Source organism: Syngnathus floridae, chromosome 3, assembly GCF_059516105.1.
Source record: "Syngnathus floridae isolate MCC-2025c chromosome 3, RoL_Sflo_1.0, whole genome shotgun sequence".
Taxonomy (NCBI): domain Eukaryota; kingdom Metazoa; phylum Chordata; class Actinopteri; order Syngnathiformes; family Syngnathidae; genus Syngnathus; species Syngnathus floridae.
The window spans coordinates 21711858-21733347 of record NC_142415.1 but is presented as its reverse complement, the minus strand read 5'-3'; the positions used below and the strand labels follow the sequence as shown (position 1 = coordinate 21733347).

At 42.6% G+C, this 21490-nt stretch overlaps 1 protein-coding gene across 3 annotated transcripts in view; it reads left to right on the top strand.

Moving 5' to 3' along the window:
- The window catches only part of lrp4 (low density lipoprotein receptor-related protein 4), a 51354-nt gene extending 30546 nt beyond the window's left edge, over window positions 1-20808 (top strand). The window contains exons 4-38 of one of the 3 annotated variants that reach the window (XM_088370135.1): window positions 2938-3051; window positions 3131-3247; window positions 3801-3929; window positions 4980-5099; window positions 5162-5287; window positions 6024-6149; window positions 6334-6468; window positions 7017-7142; window positions 7459-7689; window positions 7810-7966; window positions 8592-8809; window positions 10357-10533; window positions 10738-10863; window positions 11056-11264; window positions 11498-11579; window positions 11671-11776; window positions 11861-12062; window positions 12334-12523; window positions 12695-12826; window positions 12916-13056; window positions 13130-13216; window positions 13290-13461; window positions 13537-13699; window positions 14023-14248; window positions 14312-14615; window positions 14685-14903; window positions 14983-15117; window positions 15193-15301; window positions 15619-15763; window positions 15908-16021; window positions 16089-16200; window positions 16770-16834; window positions 16914-17001; window positions 17067-17208; window positions 18189-20808. In XM_088370135.1, coding sequence (XP_088226261.1) covers window positions 2938-3051; window positions 3131-3247; window positions 3801-3929; window positions 4980-5099; window positions 5162-5287; window positions 6024-6149; window positions 6334-6468; window positions 7017-7142; window positions 7459-7689; window positions 7810-7966; window positions 8592-8809; window positions 10357-10533; window positions 10738-10863; window positions 11056-11264; window positions 11498-11579; window positions 11671-11776; window positions 11861-12062; window positions 12334-12523; window positions 12695-12826; window positions 12916-13056; window positions 13130-13216; window positions 13290-13461; window positions 13537-13699; window positions 14023-14248; window positions 14312-14615; window positions 14685-14903; window positions 14983-15117; window positions 15193-15301; window positions 15619-15763; window positions 15908-16021; window positions 16089-16200; window positions 16770-16834; window positions 16914-17001; window positions 17067-17208; window positions 18189-18530 — 5387 coding nt within the window. In that variant the 3' untranslated portion in view covers window positions 18531-20808. Of the gene's footprint in view, window positions 1-2937; window positions 3052-3130; window positions 3248-3800; window positions 3930-4979; window positions 5100-5161; window positions 5288-6023; window positions 6150-6333; window positions 6469-7016; window positions 7143-7458; window positions 7690-7809; window positions 7967-8591; window positions 8810-10356; window positions 10534-10737; window positions 10864-11055; window positions 11265-11497; window positions 11580-11670; window positions 11777-11860; window positions 12063-12333; window positions 12524-12694; window positions 12827-12915; window positions 13057-13129; window positions 13217-13289; window positions 13462-13536; window positions 13700-14022; window positions 14249-14311; window positions 14616-14684; window positions 14904-14982; window positions 15118-15192; window positions 15302-15570; window positions 15764-15907; window positions 16022-16088; window positions 16201-16769; window positions 16835-16913; window positions 17002-17066; window positions 17209-17321; window positions 17379-18188 lie in introns of those variants that run through there. The other 2 variants (XM_088370134.1, XM_088370136.1) reach the window with 2 other exon arrangements.
- Window positions 20809-21490: the final 682 nt, after the last annotated feature.

The following is a 21490-nucleotide window of genomic DNA, read 5'->3' as shown; positions in this document are numbered from 1 at the left end:
TGCAAAAATAAATAAATAAATACATAAATGAATAAATAAATAAATAAATAAATAAATAAATAAATAAATAAATAAATAAATAAATAAATAAAAGAATGAATGAATAAATAAATGAATAAATAAAGTAGATAGATAGATAGATAGATAGATAGATAGATAGATAGATAGATAGATAGATAGATAGATAGATAGATAGATAGATAGATAGATAGATAGATAGATAGATAGATAGATAGATAGATAGATAGATAATCAAGTGAAACTATGAAAGTAATTCTTAACTGCGTGCATCGGAAACAGTACGTAAGCTTTTCTTGTACTTATGTGGCCTCTCATTTAAAAAAAAAATATTTTGAGGCCATTCATCACAAAATAAGAAACACCATCGACAGACTTCTTAATGTATTATTGATAACTAAGTGAAATTTAGGTGCTGTGCTGTATCAGCAATATTTTGAATTTGTGGCGTTTCCACTGCAACCACTTTTATTGAAAAAGTTAACTTGAGATGGGTAAGATTCCTCCATATCAATAAATTCCATCCGACGGATGAATAAACTGTGTTGAAATATGCCGGCCGCATGAATTATGTATCAACAGACCACCCAGAGTTGAAGTCGATTCGGGCCAACTAGTTTGTTGCTTGAATTGGCTGCTGTAAAATACACACGACCGAGATTGGCCCATGACCATTTCAACTATTTTTTTTATTGACTCAGAGTGTTAAAGCTGGGCAGAGTGTACAGGAAAGTGAGTCATGTGCTAAAAAAAAAAATAATAAAAAATAAAGGTGAACTGTAGCTGTAGAGGACACTGACTAAACATCCTCAACGTTGGAGAAAATGAACCAGATTACAGAAGGCGATCTACAATCGCTCGGTCCGTGTAAAGATTCTATTGAATCACTTTGTGCTTTCCCCCCTGATGGCAGTAAGGGTCACTAAGTGCCCTTTAAAAATCCAATTTCATCACATACAGTACAGATCAATACAAATTGTCTCCCCCTCTTCTTATCATAAGATGCAATAAAGAAGACTTTTTTGAATGATCAGCTTCTTTTCTACCGAGCGTCTCTTATTTGTGTGTAGAATATAACTGTAAGTGCCACTTTGTATTTGAGCCTTTTGTTGCGCTTTGCAACTCAATTATTTACCGAGTTGACTTCTAAAGGAGGCAGACCATGAAATTTGTAAAAAAAAAAATGACAAGCAAGCACTCATCAAAGACTGCCAATGGACTTGTCCTTTGTGAGACGGCTTTTAATTTTTTATCTTGCAGCAAAAAATTTCCCCCAAACTACTTATTATTTTATGCATTTTTCCTGTTTTTTTCCCCTTCCGCACATTTTTTTCCCCTTTTATTTAATTATTTAGAGACAGTGACCTAAAGAGTCTGTCACATTCACACACACAAACAGAATTTTTATTCATGGTGTGTTTGTCAGTGATTCTATTTGTTAAAAAAAAGAAAACTCCGGGGGAACCAAAGAAATAAAAGCAAGCACACGTTCAGGAAGCCAGGTAATGAGTGAGCACCCTTTGCCCTTTGCCGTTTGGCAGCTGGGTGACTGATAAGGGTCTTGAGGGCTTGTTCACCTTTGACCTTCCTTTGTTTACCTCGCCGATGGCAGCAAATAACACGAGCATCGGGGGAGTGGCTTTTACTTTTTCACATATCGATTAAAAAACATTCAAATTAGTTTTGATTTTTCTTTTACTCTGCAATTTTAATACATTGACTTTTTCCTACGAGCATTCATTTTCATGGAGACAAGACGGCATTTTCCGAGCGCACTCCGCTAAATCCGAATTCTGAGAATTGTGCCACTTCCACAGGGCATAGCATAGCATATGATAGATCTATGAGCTATACCCATTCCAGGACCGCTTTGTATCATGTCACTGGCATCCCCGGTTGACTCACACTTTGAAGCAGGAGCTTAAAAGAAGTCAAACAAAGCTGAGATCTCTGCTCTCTCGACATCTCCGTGTTCCTCGCTCTGGCTTTATCTTTTTCTGTTTCTCTATCACACAAACACACAGATACATAGCCAACAATGATAAATTATAGATCGCCATCTGCCTTGAGCTATTTGTCATTGGTTCCCCTTGACTAACGGGTTTACTCTGCCCCCGGGCTGGCGAAGCTTGGATTTGCTATCGATTCAGCGGCAGCCACTGTAGACTGTGTTTTTGAAAATCCATTCGGGGCTTTAATCAATAAGGGTGTGATTAATTAAAAAGCCAGATGGAGGAGTTTGGCTTAGCGAAAAGGGTTTAAAATAGAGACAATGTGAAAGTCACGGTGTCAGAAGTTGCGACTTTTTACTTAACGACCTCATGTAGGCAGAGGCCACGGATGACGAACGTCTTTTATGTCCAGTCTCAAGGTTAACTGTCTTGTGAAATTGCATTTCCTTTTATATTGCAGTCAGGGTTCCCAATTAAGGCATAAATCAAGCTGTGAGCCTTAGCAGGGGTAGTTGTAAATTTCAACCGGGTTTGCATATAAATCAAATGGGATATTATTCCGCTTATTGATTTTTGTTTTAAATGAATTCTCCAAGTGATACATTGCATCAACGTGGCTATAAATTTGACGAGATAGACTTTGTAGAATTGCCTCTGTTTTCCACTTGAATATGTTTGTCGTCGATATTTTTTGGGGGGGATGGCAAGACACTTACATTGAGCGCTGAATTTTAATTGGAATGACAAAAAAGCAAATGCTTCATAGAAACACCTCAATCGATATCAGGCCGAATCAAAATCAAAAGTAGAAAAAAAATAAATTTAAAACAAATAAAGTAAAAAAAATTAAAATCAATCTTAACTACTATGTTTAATAGACGACGGAACCCCACCCCGATAAATCATTTCTATTAATCTGTGTCATTTTGTGTCCGCTATAATGCAACTTGGCAATCTCGTTCTCCAGCTCCTCGAGAATGCGAGGAAGATGAGTTTCAATGCCAAAACGGTTACTGCATCCGCAGCCTCTGGCACTGCGATGGAGACAACGACTGCGGGGACAACAGTGACGAACAGTGCGGTGGGTACAGAAGGTCACCAGCGTGTCTGGTAAGCAAATGATTCAAGAGCGCTAACATTTTCCATTTGGGTCTTTCTAGACATGCGCAAATGTTCAGACAAGGAATTTCGCTGCTCTGACGGCAGCTGCATTGCTGAACACTGGTACTGCGACGGGGACACGGACTGCAAGGACGGGTCTGACGAGGCAAATTGTCGTAAGTTGCTGGGCCCCGAAGAGTGACGAGTTCTTCTCAAAGAAACATTTTTTTTCTATTACCGTACACTAGCCTACTTCAAATTTGGCAACCATTGAAATTCTTAACCCATCTATCAAGGTGAAATGAATGTTCGAGGGCAGGGATTGTCAATCGGTGGGCCGCGGCCCTCTAGTGGTCCAGTATTACAGGTGATCCGTGAAATTGGAAATAAAAAATAACGTTTTTTTAAAAAAAAAAAAAACGAATTTATTACTTAGACTTGATTTATTTTCCAACTAATTTTAACCATCCAATTATGTAGCTGAGATTCCCAAGAAATATTCAAATAGTCTCTGTATAGATGTATCCTCCTTCGGTGCAAAACAAATAATATTCGATATTATATAATAATCAAATCCTGTTCTAGTGAATGAATAGTGAATGCAGACACTAAAGACCTTGTGCATTATGATCTTCAATCGTCTTTCATTTCTAACAGTACTTCAAAGTGCTCCTGACACTCCAAAGCTCTTTCTAAATACTATCATCTGTTTCCCGTATGTGTGAGTAGCTTCAGATGTGATGGCGGCCACCTGCAGCGTTGAAGAGTTCCAGTGCGCATATGGCCGCTGCATCCTGGACATCTACCACTGTGACGGAGATGACGACTGTGGAGACTGGTCGGATGAGTCGGATTGCTGTAAGAAAGTCACGACTCTATTTATAGTATTTTAAAATTGACTGATTTCTCGGTAAGGTAGTCAGTATTTTTATTTCTTTTTCAGCCAAAAATCGGCCTCTATTCATTTCATATCGCTTTTTTTCACTCGTTTATTAAAAACATAATGACTGTTCTGTTCCGGCATATATACACACACACACACAAATACACACACACGCACGTTTGTTCTCTCGTCCACCTCCTCACTCATTCACTTTTCCGCACACATTCTCATCGGTTTTCCGTCTGATGTTTTTATCTCCACGGCGATAAGCACGACTTCAAGGTTTGCCGTCATCATTTGAGTGTCACCAAGGTCGTGGCTGCCTAAACGCTTCTCTCTGTTCCAGGTTTCTCAATGCCGCTGCCTGCTTTACTCGTTTTACAATGTGAATCCCACACTTAACCATTTCATTCAACAGCGAGGGGGAAAAAAAAAAAAAAAAGAATGTCGAGCACACATACTGGAAGCATTCCTCCGAGGCATAAAACATCCTCGCATAGCATTCCATACAATCTCCCGACACATGAAGGCTTCTTTGTTCGGGGAAAACAGTTTCTGTCTTTCCACTTGTCACGCTTGTTGCTAACGCTGATACTGCTTCTGGCTACATTGCAAAGTCCTGAAAGTCAAAGGGGATCAATGGAGTATCCCACCTGCTGTTTTGATCACCTCCATTTTCTCCACCCTCTTGTTTTGCCGCTAGCTTTATCTGCGGCCCCCTCTTCAAGGGGAACAGACGCGTGCTGTCAGGAGAAAACATGTCAGAGAAAAAGGCGGCCATGATTTAGGAAGCGTGCGTTTGATTCCGCTTTAATCTGCCTTCCCACCTCCGCCCTCATCTGCTGCCAGCTGGAGCATCTCTTCCATCTTTAATTGCAAGTCGTGATATATGATGTGGAGAAGGAAGGCAGGGAGTTGCGCAATAAATGGAGACAACTCTTAGTCACTTTGTGAGGATTTTCTCGTTTCTTGCTGAATCTTCGTCTTTCATTTTAACAAGACGTACTTGGTGTGGATTTTTTCAGCGTCCCACCAGCCATGCAGGTCGGTCGAATTCATGTGCAGCAGCGGGATGTGCATCAACGCGGGCTGGAGGTGCGACGGCGAGTTCGACTGTGACGATCAATCCGATGAGCTGAATTGCAGTGAGTAGCCGCGTTTTTGCATACCCTGTTCCCGTCACGTTGAATTCCTTTTTCTTCCGCAGCCACGTCCATGTGCACAGCTGATCAGTTCCGGTGCGGAACAGGACGCTGCGTCCGGTTGTCATGGCGATGCGACGGCGAAGACGACTGTTCAGACCGCAGTGACGAAGAGGGTTGTGAAAAAGCTGGTGAGACTGTGCTTGTTATCATCGTGTCAGAAGCTAAATATAGGACGAATTTAAGTTGTAGTCATGGCAACAGTGGAACTCTCCAAAAAAGTGTTTTGAGTTGAGCCTGAGTGTCTCTGTGGGTTTATAATCCCACCAATTGTTTCAGGAAACACTTGAGACATGCACAAATAACGTAGTTATTGATGAATTTTAATTCGTTTTAGTTGATCATTTTGATCTCATTAAATGTCAAATATATGATATTTATTTTTCATTTCATTTTATTTGTAATTGATGATCCGCTCCTCGTGCAGGCTGTAACTTGCTCCTGGAGATTGCAGGGGGATTTCAAAGCTTTCAATTGCTTGGGGGCCAAAACATCATTGAAGTGTTATTTTTGTACAATCATGTACGGAAACATGACTCATCCACGACGCAATCCCCGATGTACATCACATATGCGCATGAGCTAATCTGCTTTTAATTGGATATATACTGATTCAATATGCCGCTACGTTTTTGTGTATACTTCAATAGATGTAAATTCATTAGACACTAATGATGATCCTATGTAGTAATTAACTCAGTGATGGGCTTATTGTATATAATTAACAGCCGTATACGCTTCCTGAAAATTAAGAAGGAAAAGTACAAGAGCCAAAGAAAGAAAATGGGTCATCCCAGTAGGAACATTTATGACAACTTTGTTATGTCAACACAAAATAAAATGAGGTTCCTGTTGGTGTCGCCGCAGAGACGTCACCTTGTGCCCCGGACCAGTTCCAGTGTGGGAATGGGCGCTGTATCGGCCAGAGGAAGGTGTGCAACGAGGTCAATGACTGTGAAGACGGGACGGATGAACTTCCGCACCATGAATGTCGTGAGTTGACCATGTTTTAGTTGCTTCAACTTTGCCAACCTAACGTGGCTAGAAGGAAGTAGCATCCTGGCCAACTGGGGATTTCAAAAACACAAATACTCCAGGCGGAATATGGCTGCCGGGATGTTTGTATACACAGCAAGTCAGTCCGCAATGTTTGCGATTCTTCGATGTTACCATTCAGGTCCACGCTCCAGTGACGGCAACTGTAACCAGAATAACGGCGGGTGCTCCCAGAAGTGTCAAATGGTCCGAGGACTGGTCCAGTGCACCTGTCACACCGGATACCGACTGATGGATGACGGAAGATCCTGCCAGGGTATTTATTTGTGTGTGTGTGCGTGCGTGTTGACACGATTGATGTCTTTGACACAGCAATGACTGCTCAGTTGTTTAGTTATGTTGTGTATCATTACACATTCCTGAAACCCGAGAGACAAGGTGGTGAACAGCGAGATAAAAATAGCTCAATTTAAAATGATAGTTTGTTTTATTATTATTTTTCATTTATAATTATTCATTTTTAATATATATATTTTATTATTTATAGCACTATTTATAATGTAGAGCGCACTGCCAATTTTGAGAAAATTTTAAATGCGCATTATAATTTGAAAAATACAGCATCAGTATGATGCAATATGATAAAGCCCGTGTGATTCCGCTTGGACGCCTAAAGTTGTCTAATGAGACACTGTAAGTCACATCTCATAAAAATCCATCTTTGATGACTTCCATGTTCTTTTATCATGCTACGAGGTCATGACCCTTGAATGGTTTTTGAACCCTCCAGATGTTCTATCGTGACAGCTTTCCATCCCGCCCCCTTCCCTTTTTCTTTTTGCCTCCACGGTTTGCGTGTTCCAGATGTGGACGAGTGTGCCGAAGAAGGCTACTGCAGCCAGGGCTGCACCAACGTCGAGGGCGGCTTCCAGTGTTGGTGCGTTCAAGGCTATGAACTGCGGCCTGATAAGCGGAGCTGCAAGGCGCTGGGTAAAGATGCACTCTAACTTTCACCACAAGGGCAAAAACCTCTTTGTTCATATTTTCCTCAGCAGTAACTGTATCCATTTGCTGGCTCCGGCCGGGGCTTGCAAATTCTGAAGGTCTGGAGTAGATTAGATGATGTGAGAATTGAGTGCTGGTACATCAGCCCATCAATCTGTTGCAGAACCCAAATACTGAGTCACTGTCAGATGCAATGAACTTTCCACTTACTAAGTCGGGGGGGGGTGGGGGAGGGAGCATCAATGCTGTTTTTCCGTTTTCCATTCTCATCGCCCTATTTTTGTGTTGTTTATTTTAACAGGTCCAGAGCCGGTGCTGTTGTTTGCCAATCGAATCGATATCCGTCAAGTCCTGCCTCACCGCTCCGAGTACACGCTGCTGCTCAACAACCTTGAGAATGCCATCGCTCTGGATTTTCATCACAGCCAAGAGCTGGTTTTCTGGTCGGACGTGACGCTGGACCGCATCATGAAAGCCAACCTCAACGGCTCCAATGTGGAAGAGGTCGTCTCGACGGGCCTGGAGAGCCCAGGTGGGCCGCGCGGTTCTCATTTTCCAATGGTTCCTGTTGATGCAGTCATGGCAACTATTCGCTAAAAAATTTCATCTCTATATCCGGTATATTGAAATTGATCGCTTTTCTCTCAAACAGGCGGGCTGGCTATTGATTGGATCCACAACAAATTGTACTGGACAGACTCCGGCACATCCCGCATCGAGGTGGCCAACCTGGATGGGACTCATCGCAAGGTGTTACTGTGGCAGAACATGGAGAAGCCCCGGGCCATTGCGCTGCACCCTATAGAGGGGTAAGGCGCTCCAACACGCACGCACGCACACACATGCTAAATGATTCACCGCAGATGCTTTCAAAATGTGCACACCATCCTTTCTGGATGCGTCCCAGTTGTAGTCCAATTCCACAGCGGGGATTAGGCTTTGGCAACGCTGCACCGTGCCCACAGGCAAGTGTGGATGGAGCAAAAATTTCATACAAGAAGTGCTGGCTGAGATTCCCTGACTCGACTCAATGTCGCAGTGGCAGGAAAAACACGTGCCAGATGAAGCCATTGAAAAATGTCAACGCAGAACACTTTTCCGGACTATAAATCGCAGTTTTTTTCGTAGTTTGGCTGGGGTTGCGACTTATACACAGGAGCGACTTTTGTGTGAAATTATTAACACATTATATCATTTCACATGTTATTATATATGTCTTTTTCTTATTTATTATGTATTTTATGGCAAATATGACTTATACTCCGGAGCGACTGATACGGTAATCGTTTTTTCTGCAGTCTTACAGACATTTAAAAGTACTCAACCACATCGACTGGACTTGAATTTTTGTCCCAAATAACTAACTGATTGTGTTCCAGAAGTCTTAAAAAAAAATGAACCATCGAATGTCAATGCTGTTGTTTTGTTCTTCAGTAAGATCTACTGGACCGACTGGGGCAACACGCCTCGTATCGAGTACGCCAATATGGACGGCTCCAATCGACGAGTCATCGCCGACACTCACTTGTTCTGGCCGAACGGCCTGACGATCGACTACGCCGGCCACCGCATGTACTGGGTGGACGCCAAGCACCATGTCATCGAAAGAGCCGACCTGGACGGACGCAATCGTAAAGCTGTCATCAACCAAGGCAAGCGTCGTTTTTGAGCAAATATTGTTCCCATTTGGAATAATAAAATCTACTTTGACAGGCGATGATATATTTATAAAAGAAAGTATTTTTCTACTGTTTTGAACCACAAAACAGCGCCAGTCAAGAGTGTTCAAGTGGGGGGGGGGGGGTCGGCGTGTGTTTGCGTGCCCGCGCCATTGTGCGGGTGAGCACTCCTTAATGATGTGTGCTCGGAGGATAAAAGGCTATAATTGGCCCTGTCCGTTCTCCAGAACCTCTGTTTGGTCAGACAACACGCAGGACAAATGGGACGTGCGTGTGTGTGCGTCTGCTCATTTCCACTGGCCGGGCTTCTGCGCCAAGGAATTTTAATGACTATCTCCCTCCAGTCACCTCCAGTACAGTTGCGTTTCATGCTTCAGCTGGCTATGCGCCAACTTCCTGGAGTCGAGCAGTGGGCGGGTGTGGCGGTTTAATCTTTTACCAGCCTACACACCTGTGGACCCCTAGGGTGGGGGCAAAGACAAGATGAGGGTTCCGTCCGGGGGTGTCACCTTGATCTCGGAGCAAATGTGCCTGGAGTTATTCGGCGCGGTAAAGACGCCTCTTTCACAATGAGTGAGTCGTCTTTTTTACGCGGGGTAATTTGTCCTCAGGGACGTAGACGAGAGAGCGACGGAACGGAGCGTCCTTGTGGCGACCAAAAAAGATGTTTTGTAAAAAAAGTACTTCATATTTCTCTGACAGGTGCTATCATCCTGTGCTAACTTGACACTACATGAGGCAGATTAAAAATTGTACTCTAATACCGTATTTTCTGGACTATAAATTGCAGTTTTTTTCATAGTTTGGCCAGGGGTGCGACTTATAGTCCGGAAAATACGGTAGTCCGATTGATCCCGTCAGCCATTGAGCACTACAAACTTCAGTCAAGTACAAAGTAGTAAAAAAAAAAAAAAAAAGCCCACACGCAAAAGTGTGTTATGTAATCCCTTCCGCTCTGATCCAAGCACATTTATGTCCATCTGGAAGCAATGCTTGCTACTATCAGTGATGAGTGGGGCAGATTCCGCAGTGGTGTGTGTGTGTGTGTGTGAGGTGCCACATGTAGGTTAAAGGGGACATTATTGTGAAGGCTCGGCGCAGCGCTCGATGCCCCGTCGGCTCGCAGCTGCTCGTCCAGCTGTCCCGGAAAAGAACAAGAGCAGAGGGGACGAGAAGTACGTGTTGATGACACGGGAGAAGGTGACCATGACAAAACTAGTTTCCTCTATGGCTTTTGTGATTCACTGAAGGGAAGAAGGTCCATTATTTGTCGCCCTCATGTTGAGATAGTATCAGAAAACACAGGCAGACGCACACCTGGACCTGACCGAGTTGGGAAAATCAAAAGAATTTCGGAATCCATGAAGGGACTCGGCTCTGTCGCTCTGGCAACTGATGGAACATAATAACACCAGTGAACACTGCAGTCCTTAACATTTGAGAGGATTTCTTTTTTTTTAGCAACTGCTGCCCTTGTTGAATGTTCTCATTAGTCATCTTTTCTGTCTTCTCCTTCTTAGGCCTGCCTCACCCGTTTGCCATCACTGTGTTTGAGGACAGCCTCTACTGGACCGACTGGCACACCAAGAGCATCAACAGCGCCAATAAATTTACTGGCAAGAATCAGGAGATTATTCGGAACAAACTGCACTTCCCCATGGATATCCACACTTTGCACCCACAGAGGCAACCTGAAGGTCAGTGACCAACTACGAAATGTTGGATGCTTGCATTACATTTTTGCATTACTCTCTCCTCTTTCATTTTTGGGAATGAATTATTCTCTACTTTTTTTTTTTTTTACTTTTTTAAAATTAATTACCATTTCGATTTGTTTTAGGATGCAACATAGGTTTTTGCCCGATTTAGTTTTTTACTTTTTGTGGTTGGCTCTGTTGTAGGGGGAAAGAACCGCTGCGGTGCTAACAATGGAGGTTGCAGCCACTTGTGTCTCCCTGGCAACAAGACTTACACCTGCGCTTGCCCAACTGGTTTTAAAAAAGTGGACCACAGCAACTGCGCTAACAGTGAGTTCTTTACTTCTTCTAACTATTCACATTAATATGGAGATAGAGTAAATAAACCAGTCACATCGTATTATTCATTTTTCAAAATAAAAATGGTGATTTATGAGTGGTGTACATTGTGTTGTTGTTTTTTTATTGTTGACCCATTGTTAAAAATAGAAGACTGACAGAAGACCTTTGGTCTTTAATCAGGTCTTGACAAGTTCCTGCTTTTTGCCCGAAGGACGGACATCCGACGAATCAGCTTCGACACAGAGGATATGTCAGATGATGTCATCCCTCTGGCTGACGTGCGCAACGCTGTGGCACTGGACTGGGATGCCAAAGATGGCTACATCTACTGGACGGATGTCACCACTGACTCCATCAACAGAGCCCTTTGGAATGGCAGCAAGCAGGAGGTGAGCAAAAAAACTCTTCCAAATGGATCAATTCTGTGTGGTTTATTCAACTTTCAGCAAGGCAGGAAGAGTACAATACTGCCACCTAGCGATGAAGAAGTGTAATTTTATCTTGATGAAACCCATTGAAGAGTACAGACAGCTCCATAACAAAAAAACAAAAGAACAAATTTGCAATGAAGTCTCCAATCTTGTGAACGATATTAAAAGGTTTTTTTTTTTTTTTTTTGCAGGTTGTGGTGGACACCAGTCTGGAGAGTCCAGCAGGTTTGGCTATTGATTGGGTGACCAACAAACTCTACTGGACTGATGCTGGTAACCAACCCAGTTTTAAAAATTAATTTAGATTACATTATAATACATGGGCAGCAAATTTTATTTATATCATGTTTTTTTTTAAATCCAGGCACAGATCGCATTGAAGTTTCTAATGCCGATGGGAGCATGCGGACTGTCCTCATATGGGAGAACCTTGACCGACCCAGGGATATTGTTGTGGACCCTATTGGAGGGTGAGCATATTTAAAAATATGAGAGACCCTACGCTCCAGGAATTCCTCAAATGTTGATTATTTTTTTTTTTTTTTCCCTCACAGTTTCATGTACTGGACTGACTGGGGGGCCAACCCAAAGATTGAGCGTGCAGGGATGGACTCGTCGAGTCGCGTAGTCATCATCTCTTCCAACTTGACATGGCCCAACGGACTTGCCATTGACTACGAGACTAAACGGCTGTACTGGGCCGATGCCGGCATGAAGACAATTGAATATGGGAACTTTGATGGTTCGGAACGACAGGTTAGAGAGGGTTTATTTATTTTTTATTTTTATTTATTTATCTTTTATTTTTATTTATTTAGTTTCATTTTATTTATTTTATTTCATTGTATTTTATTTATAAATATTTATAAATATACTTATAAAGCAGTAGAAAGTTTGAGGTACTCTTTGTTTTATTTCATACAATTTTATTTTATTTTTGTTTCCGTAGCAGTTTGAAGGACTCTCATTGAAAAATCCCAAACCTGGTTTTGCTTGAGTAACGATTAATCAAAGTCATCCGATCCAGGTTCTGATTGGCAGTCAGCTGCCTCACCCCTTTGGCCTCACCGTACACGAAGACATGCTGTACTGGACTGACTGGCAGTCCAAGAGCATCCAGAGTGCTAACAAACTTACCGGCCTGGGTCGGCACACACTTGCGGAAAACCTGGAGAACCTCATGGATATCCACATGTTCCAGAGACACCGTGAAACTGGTGCGTGTTCCCCTAATGAAATATTTTTGAGTCAGCCACTGCTTAAAACAACTTGTTTCAAAACTGGTGACAGATCTAAGCACAGATATCTTATGTTTATGATTTGCCGAGAAAGGAAGCTCCGTTTGTGAGCGGAATTTTTTATTTTTTTTTGTGCTCCTCCACTCATAGTCCACAACCCATGTGCGGTGAATAATGGAGGTTGTAGTCATCTCTGCCTGTTGGCTCCTGCTCCCAAAGCCTACAGTTGTTCTTGTCCCACTGGCATCAACCTTCAAGCAAATGGAAAGACCTGCATGCCTGGTATGAACATTTTTTTTTTTTTTACACAAGCCATCTTAGATAAATTGTTCCCATACATAAAAAAAAATAATCTTTTTTTTTTTCAACAGGAATGAACAGCTTCCTGATCTTTGCACGGCGAACGGACATTAGAATGGTGTCTTTGGACATTCCCTATTTCGCCGACGTGGTTCTCGCCGTCAACACGTCCATGAAAAACACGATTGCTATCGGAGTGGACCCGCAAGACGGTTTGTGTGTCCTGTCGAAGAAGCTGGGCTCAGGTTTCAGTAAAGTGGGTGATCAATGTTGGCTCTTCTGCAGGCAAGGTGTACTGGTCGGACAGCACGCTTAAAAGAATCAGCAGAGCCAACATCAATGGAAGCGCTCATGAAGACATCATTTCTTCAGGTGACGCCTGTTCAGAACTCAATTTCAAGCGCAGCTTCAGTATGACAAGATCCATCGACTTCTCTCTCTGCAGGACTGATGACAACTGACGGTCTGGCAGTCGATGCAGTCGGCCGGAAAATTTACTGGACCGATACAGGAACCAACCGGATAGAAGTTGCTAATCTGGATGGCTCCATGAGAAAAGTTCTGGTGTGGCAGAACCTGGACAGCCCTCGTGCCATTGCTCTTTACCATGAGATGGGGTGAGACTTTGTTTTTGTTAGCATATATTTCGACTCAGGATGTTTACATAACTTCGTAACCTGTCTGTGGATTAGTTATATGTACTGGTCGGACTGGGGCGAACATGCTAAGTTGGAGCGCTCAGCGATGGATGGTTCTGATCGAGTGATCCTCATCAATAACAACCTGGGATGGCCCAATGGTCTTGCCATAGACATGGCCGGCTCGCAGTTGTTGTGGGCTGATGCTCATACTGAGGTGAGTGTTGACTCCTTGTTCCTCACTTTGTTGTGCTTGGACAAAATTCTAGTGATGGGGAAAATGAAGCTTCAAATTCGCTTCATGAACAAGTGGGTGTATTTTTTAGTCTTCTAGATGGCACTGTCGGGTTGAAAATACGTTGACTTGCAATTTTGTAAACCACTTTATTTGAACCAACAATGCCATCTAGAGGAGTCCAAAAAATACAACTGGTTCATGAAGCATTTTCGAAGCTTCATTTTCCCATCACTTCAAAACGCTGTACTCGATGGAAGATGATATGACTGAAATCATCTTGTCCACCCTCTTACCCTCCGTAGCGCATCGAAGCTGCCGATCTGAACGGTCAGAACCGCCACACCCTGGTGACGCCAGTCCAGCACCCGTACGGTTTAACCCTCTTAGGCTCTCACATCTATTGGACTGACTGGCAGAGCCGCAGCATCCAGCGGGCAGACAAGAACTCCGGCGAGAACACTATCACTGTTCGTTCCAACCTGCCTGGTCTCATGGACATTCAGGCTGTGGACAGAGAGAGAGCTCTGGGTAAGTCTTGTATGAGCATCGCTTCTCCTGCAGAAACATCATTCTCTCCTCCCTCATCTTCAGGATTCAACAAGTGTAGCAGGAAGAACGGAGGCTGCACTCACTTGTGCCTCCCTCGCCCCAATGGCACCTCCTGCGCTTGTCCCACCGGCATCCTACTCAAGGGAGACGGCAGATCGTGTGACAACTCCCCCGAAACCTTTCTGGTCTTCTCCAACCGCGTCAGCGTGCGAAGAATCTCCTTGGACACGAACGATCACACGGACGTGCACGTACCCGTCCCCGAGCTGCACAATGTCATTTCGCTAGACTACGACAGTGTGGATGGGAAACTCTACTACACCGACGTCACCTTGGACGTGATAAGGTACCAGCCCGAAATTCTGCTGGTCTAAGGTTTTTGTAATACCGCCGTGGTTTCTCATTTTACTCGTAGACGTTCAAACCTGGATGGTACCGGCATGGAGACTGTTATCAGCCAGGGATTAAAGACCACAGATGGGCTGGCTGTGGACTGGGTGGCCAGAAACATGTACTGGACCGACACGGGACGTAATACCATCGAGGTGGCGCGTATTGACGGAACCAGCCGCAAAGTGTTAGTCAACAACAGTTTGGATGAACCCAGAGCCATCGCCGTGTTCCCGAGCAAAGGGTGAGCAAGGACAGAATCCTACTGGAACATCTCACAGCATTTTGTTTCTCATCTCACCTGTCCAACCTTGTCTCCACAGGTTCCTATTCTGGACCGATTGGGGTCATATCGCAAAGATCGAGCGATCCCACCTGGATGGCACAGATCGCAAAGTCCTGATCAATACTGACCTCGGTTGGCCCAATGGACTCACTCTGGACTACGACACACGGAGGTCAGAACAGACCTGCCTTTAGTCTCCGAACATGCGCTTGATCTACAGGCCCATCATTCTATGTTCATTCCGCAGGATCTTTTGGGTCGATGCCCACTTGGACCGGATCGAGAGTTCTGACCTGAACGGAAAATTGCGTCAGATCCTCGTTAGCCCAGTTTCCCACCCCTTCGCCCTCACCCAGGTAGCTAGCTAGCAATCACCGGACTGACCCTTCCTCATGGCTGCCTCCGCCACTCACCTGCTCTGTCACGTGTCAGCTCGCCGTGTTCCTCTGCTCACCGGTCATCTGCTCGTCCTCCAGTTCATACTTGGCTCATTTGACTTGACCATTTCTTCTTCTTCCTTTCCACTCTGACCCTCATTTTTCTTCCTCCTTCTCCTCCCCTCCTTTATTCCTCCCATCCCCCTTCTCCTTGTCTGTGTTTTCCTTTCCTCTCTTCGTTTCCCCAGTTGAAGCCGGTGTCCTCCCCTCTAACCCCTTTCTCCCGACTCTCGCAGCAAGACCGTTGGATCTATTGGACTGATTGGCAGACTAAGTCCATCCAGCGGGTGGACAAACACACTGGCCGTAACAAGGAAACTGTGCTGGCCAATGTTGAGGGTCTCATGGACATTATAGTGGTATCACCTAACAGGCAGACGGGTAAGAGATACGTTCACGTGGTAAAAGACTACACCGTGATTCCATAGCAGCTGTCGTTGAAGGTCACATGGTTTGCAAAGCTCCATTTGTCCCAAAACGGTTCAGAAGACCTCTTTGGCTGAAAGTTCCTCCCTCTTTTGTTAGGTACCAACCTCTGCGGGGTGAACAATGGAGGCTGCACTCATCTCTGTTTTGCCAAGACCAACACTTTTGTCTGCGCATGCCCAGATGAACCAGACGGACGCCCTTGCTCCACCAGTGAGTGCTCCCGCTCAGTTATTTTATGAGCAAGGTTTTTTTATACTTAACCATGTTCTTTAAATAGTTGCAGGCTACATCCCAACTTCTCCCAGCAGAGAATCCAGCAGCACCCCAGTTCCTAATAAGATCCCCAAAGCTTCAACTGAGACCTCCCAAAGAAAACCCTCACTGATCAAGTATGGCCACACATTTTCATTCCTGCTTAATTTGTATATTTTTTTTTTGGGGGGGGGGGGGGATCACAAACACAGAAAATATCATTTCTTTTCATTTAAACTTTTTTTTTTGATTTTTTTTTTTTCTAAAACATTTTTATAATTTTTCGGATTATAAACACACAAAATATATATATATATTATATATATATTTGTGTGTTTATGATCTGAAAAAATTCAAAAAAAAAAAGAGAGAGTGACGGAAAAATTCTAAAAAAAAATAAAAAAAAAAAAAATATATATATATATATATATATATATATATATATATTTTATATATTTATATAAAAAAAAAAAATATATATATATATATATATATATATATATATATATATATATATTTTTTTTTTTTTATTTTTTTTTAGAATTTTTCCGTCACTCTCTCTTTTTTTTTTTGAATTTTTTCAGATCATAAACACACAAAATAAATTTCATTTAATTGTAACTTTTTTTTTTTCGAATTTTTTCGGGTTCTAAACACAAAATGATCCGTTCACTCTCTCAAGTTGTTTTCATATTTTAATCCGCAGCTGCACTAACAAGAACCCGAATGTATACGGCTGCTTACAGAGTAACGTGGTCACTGCTCCACACGGTCAGTATTCAGCAGATCCTTCTGTGGGACAAGTCGAGCACGTAAAATCCGAGCAGTCAACACATGCTTGATGTTACAGGTGAAGGACTTCACGTCAGCTATGTGATTGGAGGCGTTTTGACCATACTGGCCATTCTCATTCTTATCATTGCTTTGATTATTTACCGGTGAGTCTCTCATACGACATCATTTCATGTACCTGAAATTTAATTGTTGTATTTTCCACCAACAGTCACAAAAAGTCCAAGTTTGCCGAGCCAGGGGTCAGCAACCTGACCTATAGTAACCCTTCCTACCGGACCTCCACGCAAGAGGTCAAGATCGAGGCCTCGCAGAAGCCTCCCATATATAATCAACTTCGATATAAGAAAGAGGTAATAAAAAGTTTGATTTGAAAACGACTTGATTTGAGGGTTGATCTTTATCACCTGGATGGATTTTAAAGCAGCGCACTCATCTTTTCCTGCCTCTCTTTTACTCCCCGCAGCTCTCTCACCCCTACAACTCCCTCTCCCCCTTTATCTTTTGAGACGTGGAGAGGTAGATACATGACGGCATGAATCAAAGTGTGCCAGCTTGGTTTTCTTTCTTTACGACTCGATTCTAGACAACCAGATGCTGTCGGAGCCATTTTCTTAGATCTGTTTTTCATTTGACGTTTGCTGTAGTGAGTGCGACTAACAAGTTGCTTGAGGTCCATGTCAAAGTCTTGCCGAAAGAATACGGAAGCTGTGTTTGATCGCTTTTAATGTCTCCGTTAAAGATGGCAGAGTGAGCGCTTAGTAAACTGGAACCAATTTTTTTATTTTCTGAGAATCAGTAAGCATGAAGATTTAAACTAGGGGTGTCATTCATTTTTGTTAGTCATAGTTTCCCTCGAAGGGCCATTACGATTGTCACAAAAACCACAACAAACTGATGAATAACTAGTTTTGGAATCAGAGACTTGTAAATTGATTTTCAAATATTAAAAAAGTTAAGCAAAATTTCTAGCAATGTCTCTATTTTTCAAAAGGGAAGACATTTGTAATTTTAGTAATGACACAAAGTCGATGAAAAATTTGTCTTTGCGGGCCACGTAAAATGATGTTGCGGGCCGTATCCGGCCCTCTTGCCTTGAGTTTGACACCTTAGATTTTTGGAGAATAAAAAAGAAAACGTTAGACAAAAAAAATCTCCACGTCTGGATTGGTTAACATTGACCTGAGTTGTTTTGCTTTGAGTGAATAATTGCTTGGTCACTCCCATGGTTGATATCAACAGAGATTGGAAACAAAACTTGATCTTTAAACACCTTGGTGGTGTTGAGCAACATTTTAGATGCTCTCTAACTAACTGATCTTTTTTTCTCCAGGGTGGTGTGGATGGAGGGTACACCAAGGAGAAGATCCGTATCGTGGAGGGCGTGTGTCTTCTGTCCACCGAGGAACTTTACTGGGATGATCTGAAACAAATCAAACCGTCGCGAGGGGGTCTGCACACCTGCATGCGCACGGACACCGTTTCTCTACAAGCCAGCAGCGCTTCACTGGATGACGGCGAGACGGAGCAACTCCTTCAAGAGGAGGCGTCCGAATGCTCCTCCATAAGCACCCTCACCCCTTCGGCCATCACCCCTCAGCGTCACTCCCAGCGTTGCCTGCCCGACACCGGATGGATGTCCATGTGCAAGCCCTCCACGGAGAGCGAGAATTGAGGCCGGCCCGTGTATTTTAGATCCATCGGCCTATGTTGCAAAAACACGCAAGTGCGTCCGTCTGTTGTCTCGGTTGTTCCGGACAGATGTTTCAAGGTGTGGATGTAAATTTAGAGTCAAAAGCAAACAAACAAGTTGCCAACTGCTGCTCCGTCCTACTTGTAGATACACACACACACACACACACACAGACACACACAGGCCCCAATCGTGCTGTGCTAAAATGCCTTCAGGCAAATTTGTAAACTAATTAGTATGCTGGAATCAGAAAAGGCAAAGGACTCTTGGGAGGAAGCGAGAAGCGATGCAAACACTAAAGGATCCAGACTCTCATTGCGACAAATATCTCAGTGTACAACATCGCCATTTTTAGGAGAGTGCCCCCCCCCCCCCTCTCCCAAGACTCTTAACTATGGTACCCTAAAACCACTCATCTCTTTATGAACTCTATTTATTAATGATTTTTGTACTTCTGAGTGGGCTTCCCGACTTTCACGGAAACAGTGAGTGTTGTGTCGAGCTTTGCGCAGCAGATATTCAAGCGTTGTATTTATGACAGTGCCAAAGGGTGGGGCTTGAACAAGTCCCCGTGTTTCTTCTCACATTTACAAGTCGATATTAAGTTGTCACAATTTTCATTTCACAACAGTAGAAACCCTCTTTGATAATATTTTTTTTAACAAGCTAACTCTTAAGTTGATTGCGCAAGTATATTTTAAAAGTCACAAAAATGTTCCTGTACATTATTTTTAACTCATTTGTTGGAACCATTTTACATGAAATATCATCTCACCATGCAGGTAGTTGTGCTTTTAAATATGTATATACTATATATACTTTGTGCCACAAATTTTAAGAAAAAGCACACGTAAGACCATAAAGGCAGAAAGTAGGTGACACAAAGTAGAAATGTTTTCTGGAATTTAATTATTTTGCGTCTTGGTTGGTCATAGCTAGCAAGTTTGTTATAGACTAAATTGTAATTTTATCAGAACAATTATGTCACCGCTCATTAGTTCATGTCATTTTAAAATCTACACAGCACTTATGATTGTGACATAACGCTTCTTGGTTTTAACAATGTTACAAAATATCTCAACTTTGCCAATTTACTTTTTGGTAATATAAAAGTGCATTAATTGTAACGTCTTTTAGTGCATCGCTATAGAAAACCCCAAATTCTTTTCCATTCAATTTTTCGAAGGCTGCTACATTATATACAGTATATATATATTCTGACTCGTTTTGGCATAAAAAAAAAAAACTATCACATTTTACATTATCACATTACCTGCAAATTGAACCCACTTTTTAGAAACGCTGTCGATTACAGTAATATTAGCATATCTTTCAACCGGTGCAATTTTCTTCGTTCTCTATGGAACAAAAGTATATGAATGCAAAAATCAGTAAACAATATTATCATTTTATTGTAGGAGGTAAACTCCAAATCTTTGGTGCAAAAATGCACTTGCATATTTGCAACAGTAGCGTAGCATAATTTAGAAAGTCTGCAAGATGGACCGCAGTGAGGGTTGTAGTTTAGCAACATATCACTTGAAAATATTTAACCTGTCGCTACATCTTTTAGAATGCCCCCCCCCCCCTCCATTCCGTTGTGCTCCTCAACTATGTTTCTAGAACAATGTATTTTTGAAGAATCTGCTTAGAGCTCAGCAACTTGCTGTTTTGCTGCTAGACAAAGCACTGAAGCCAATGGAAGAGGGTCTTGGCAGCTACAGAAACTCGTCTCTGACAATTGGTTGACAGTCGGCCTCCAGAGTATCCTACAGTGACCCAAGCTATCGTCGTCATCCCAACTCACGGTCCCTCCGACTCTGCTGCAGGAATGCTAAAACTGTACAAATTGTATTTTTCGGATATATGACATTTCAGTTGAAAATACTGTTTGGTTGAGCTGTATAGTTTTTGTACAAAGGGATTTCATGACTGTAATTAGACTTGCATTAATTGTACTCACTGGAGAACATTTTGTTTAACATTTGCTGGATTATTTTAACCACTGTTTCCAAGCCTTGTAAATGATAGGGAATATGCCATTTATTTAATAGTTCCCCTTTATGTTATGAATTACAGGTCTCATAGCTGTTGTAAAGTTAACAATAAGAGGTATTTATGATTTGTTTGGATGTCATTTGATGTGTAAATATGAACAGACGCTATATGTATTTCCATGGCAGTACTAACAAGCTGTGTTGTGTGATATAGTGAATTATCCCTTTGCTATCTTTTAATATAAAAAGGCATTTCAATGAAACTCTTGTCTGGTGCATCTTTTGTAAATCATATGTATAGTAAGGCTTTTATTTTTGTAAGCAAAAAATGACCACTGACATCTTGATTTTAACCAACGAAACGCAAATTTTGAGTCTTATTTCCAAGTTTTTAGTCACGTGAATATATGTGACCAATCGACGTTGCCATAGCTATTGAGCCAATCAGCGTCAAGAGGCGTTCAAAGCGGAAGTGTCGTCAAGTGTACCTTGAAACCCACTTTATTAGGGAAATATGGTCAAAGGTCACAGGTGTCAAGCTCTAGTCCTCGGGGCCGCGTTCCAACATGTTTACCAAGTGACCCTCGTTAAGCGCACCTGCGTGAAAACTTTTAGCTTCTTTCACGTTCAAAAGGAGCTAAAACTTTTCACGCAGGTGCACTTAACAAGGTAATCACACGGACACTCCATTAGGTACACTGCCATTTTCAAGTGTACCTAATAACAGGCCACTTTATTAGGGAAATATCATGGTCAAAGGTCACAGGTGTCAAGCTCTAGTCCTCGGGGCCGCATTCCAACATGTTCACTCACAGAACCGTTCAGGATATGCAATTCACGACTCGTTCGGGAACAGGAAGTTACAACATTTTCTTCTTCGTTTTGTTTTACAGCAGGGAGGCACCAGCTTCAATGCGCATTACCGACACCTACCGGTGGAAGTCA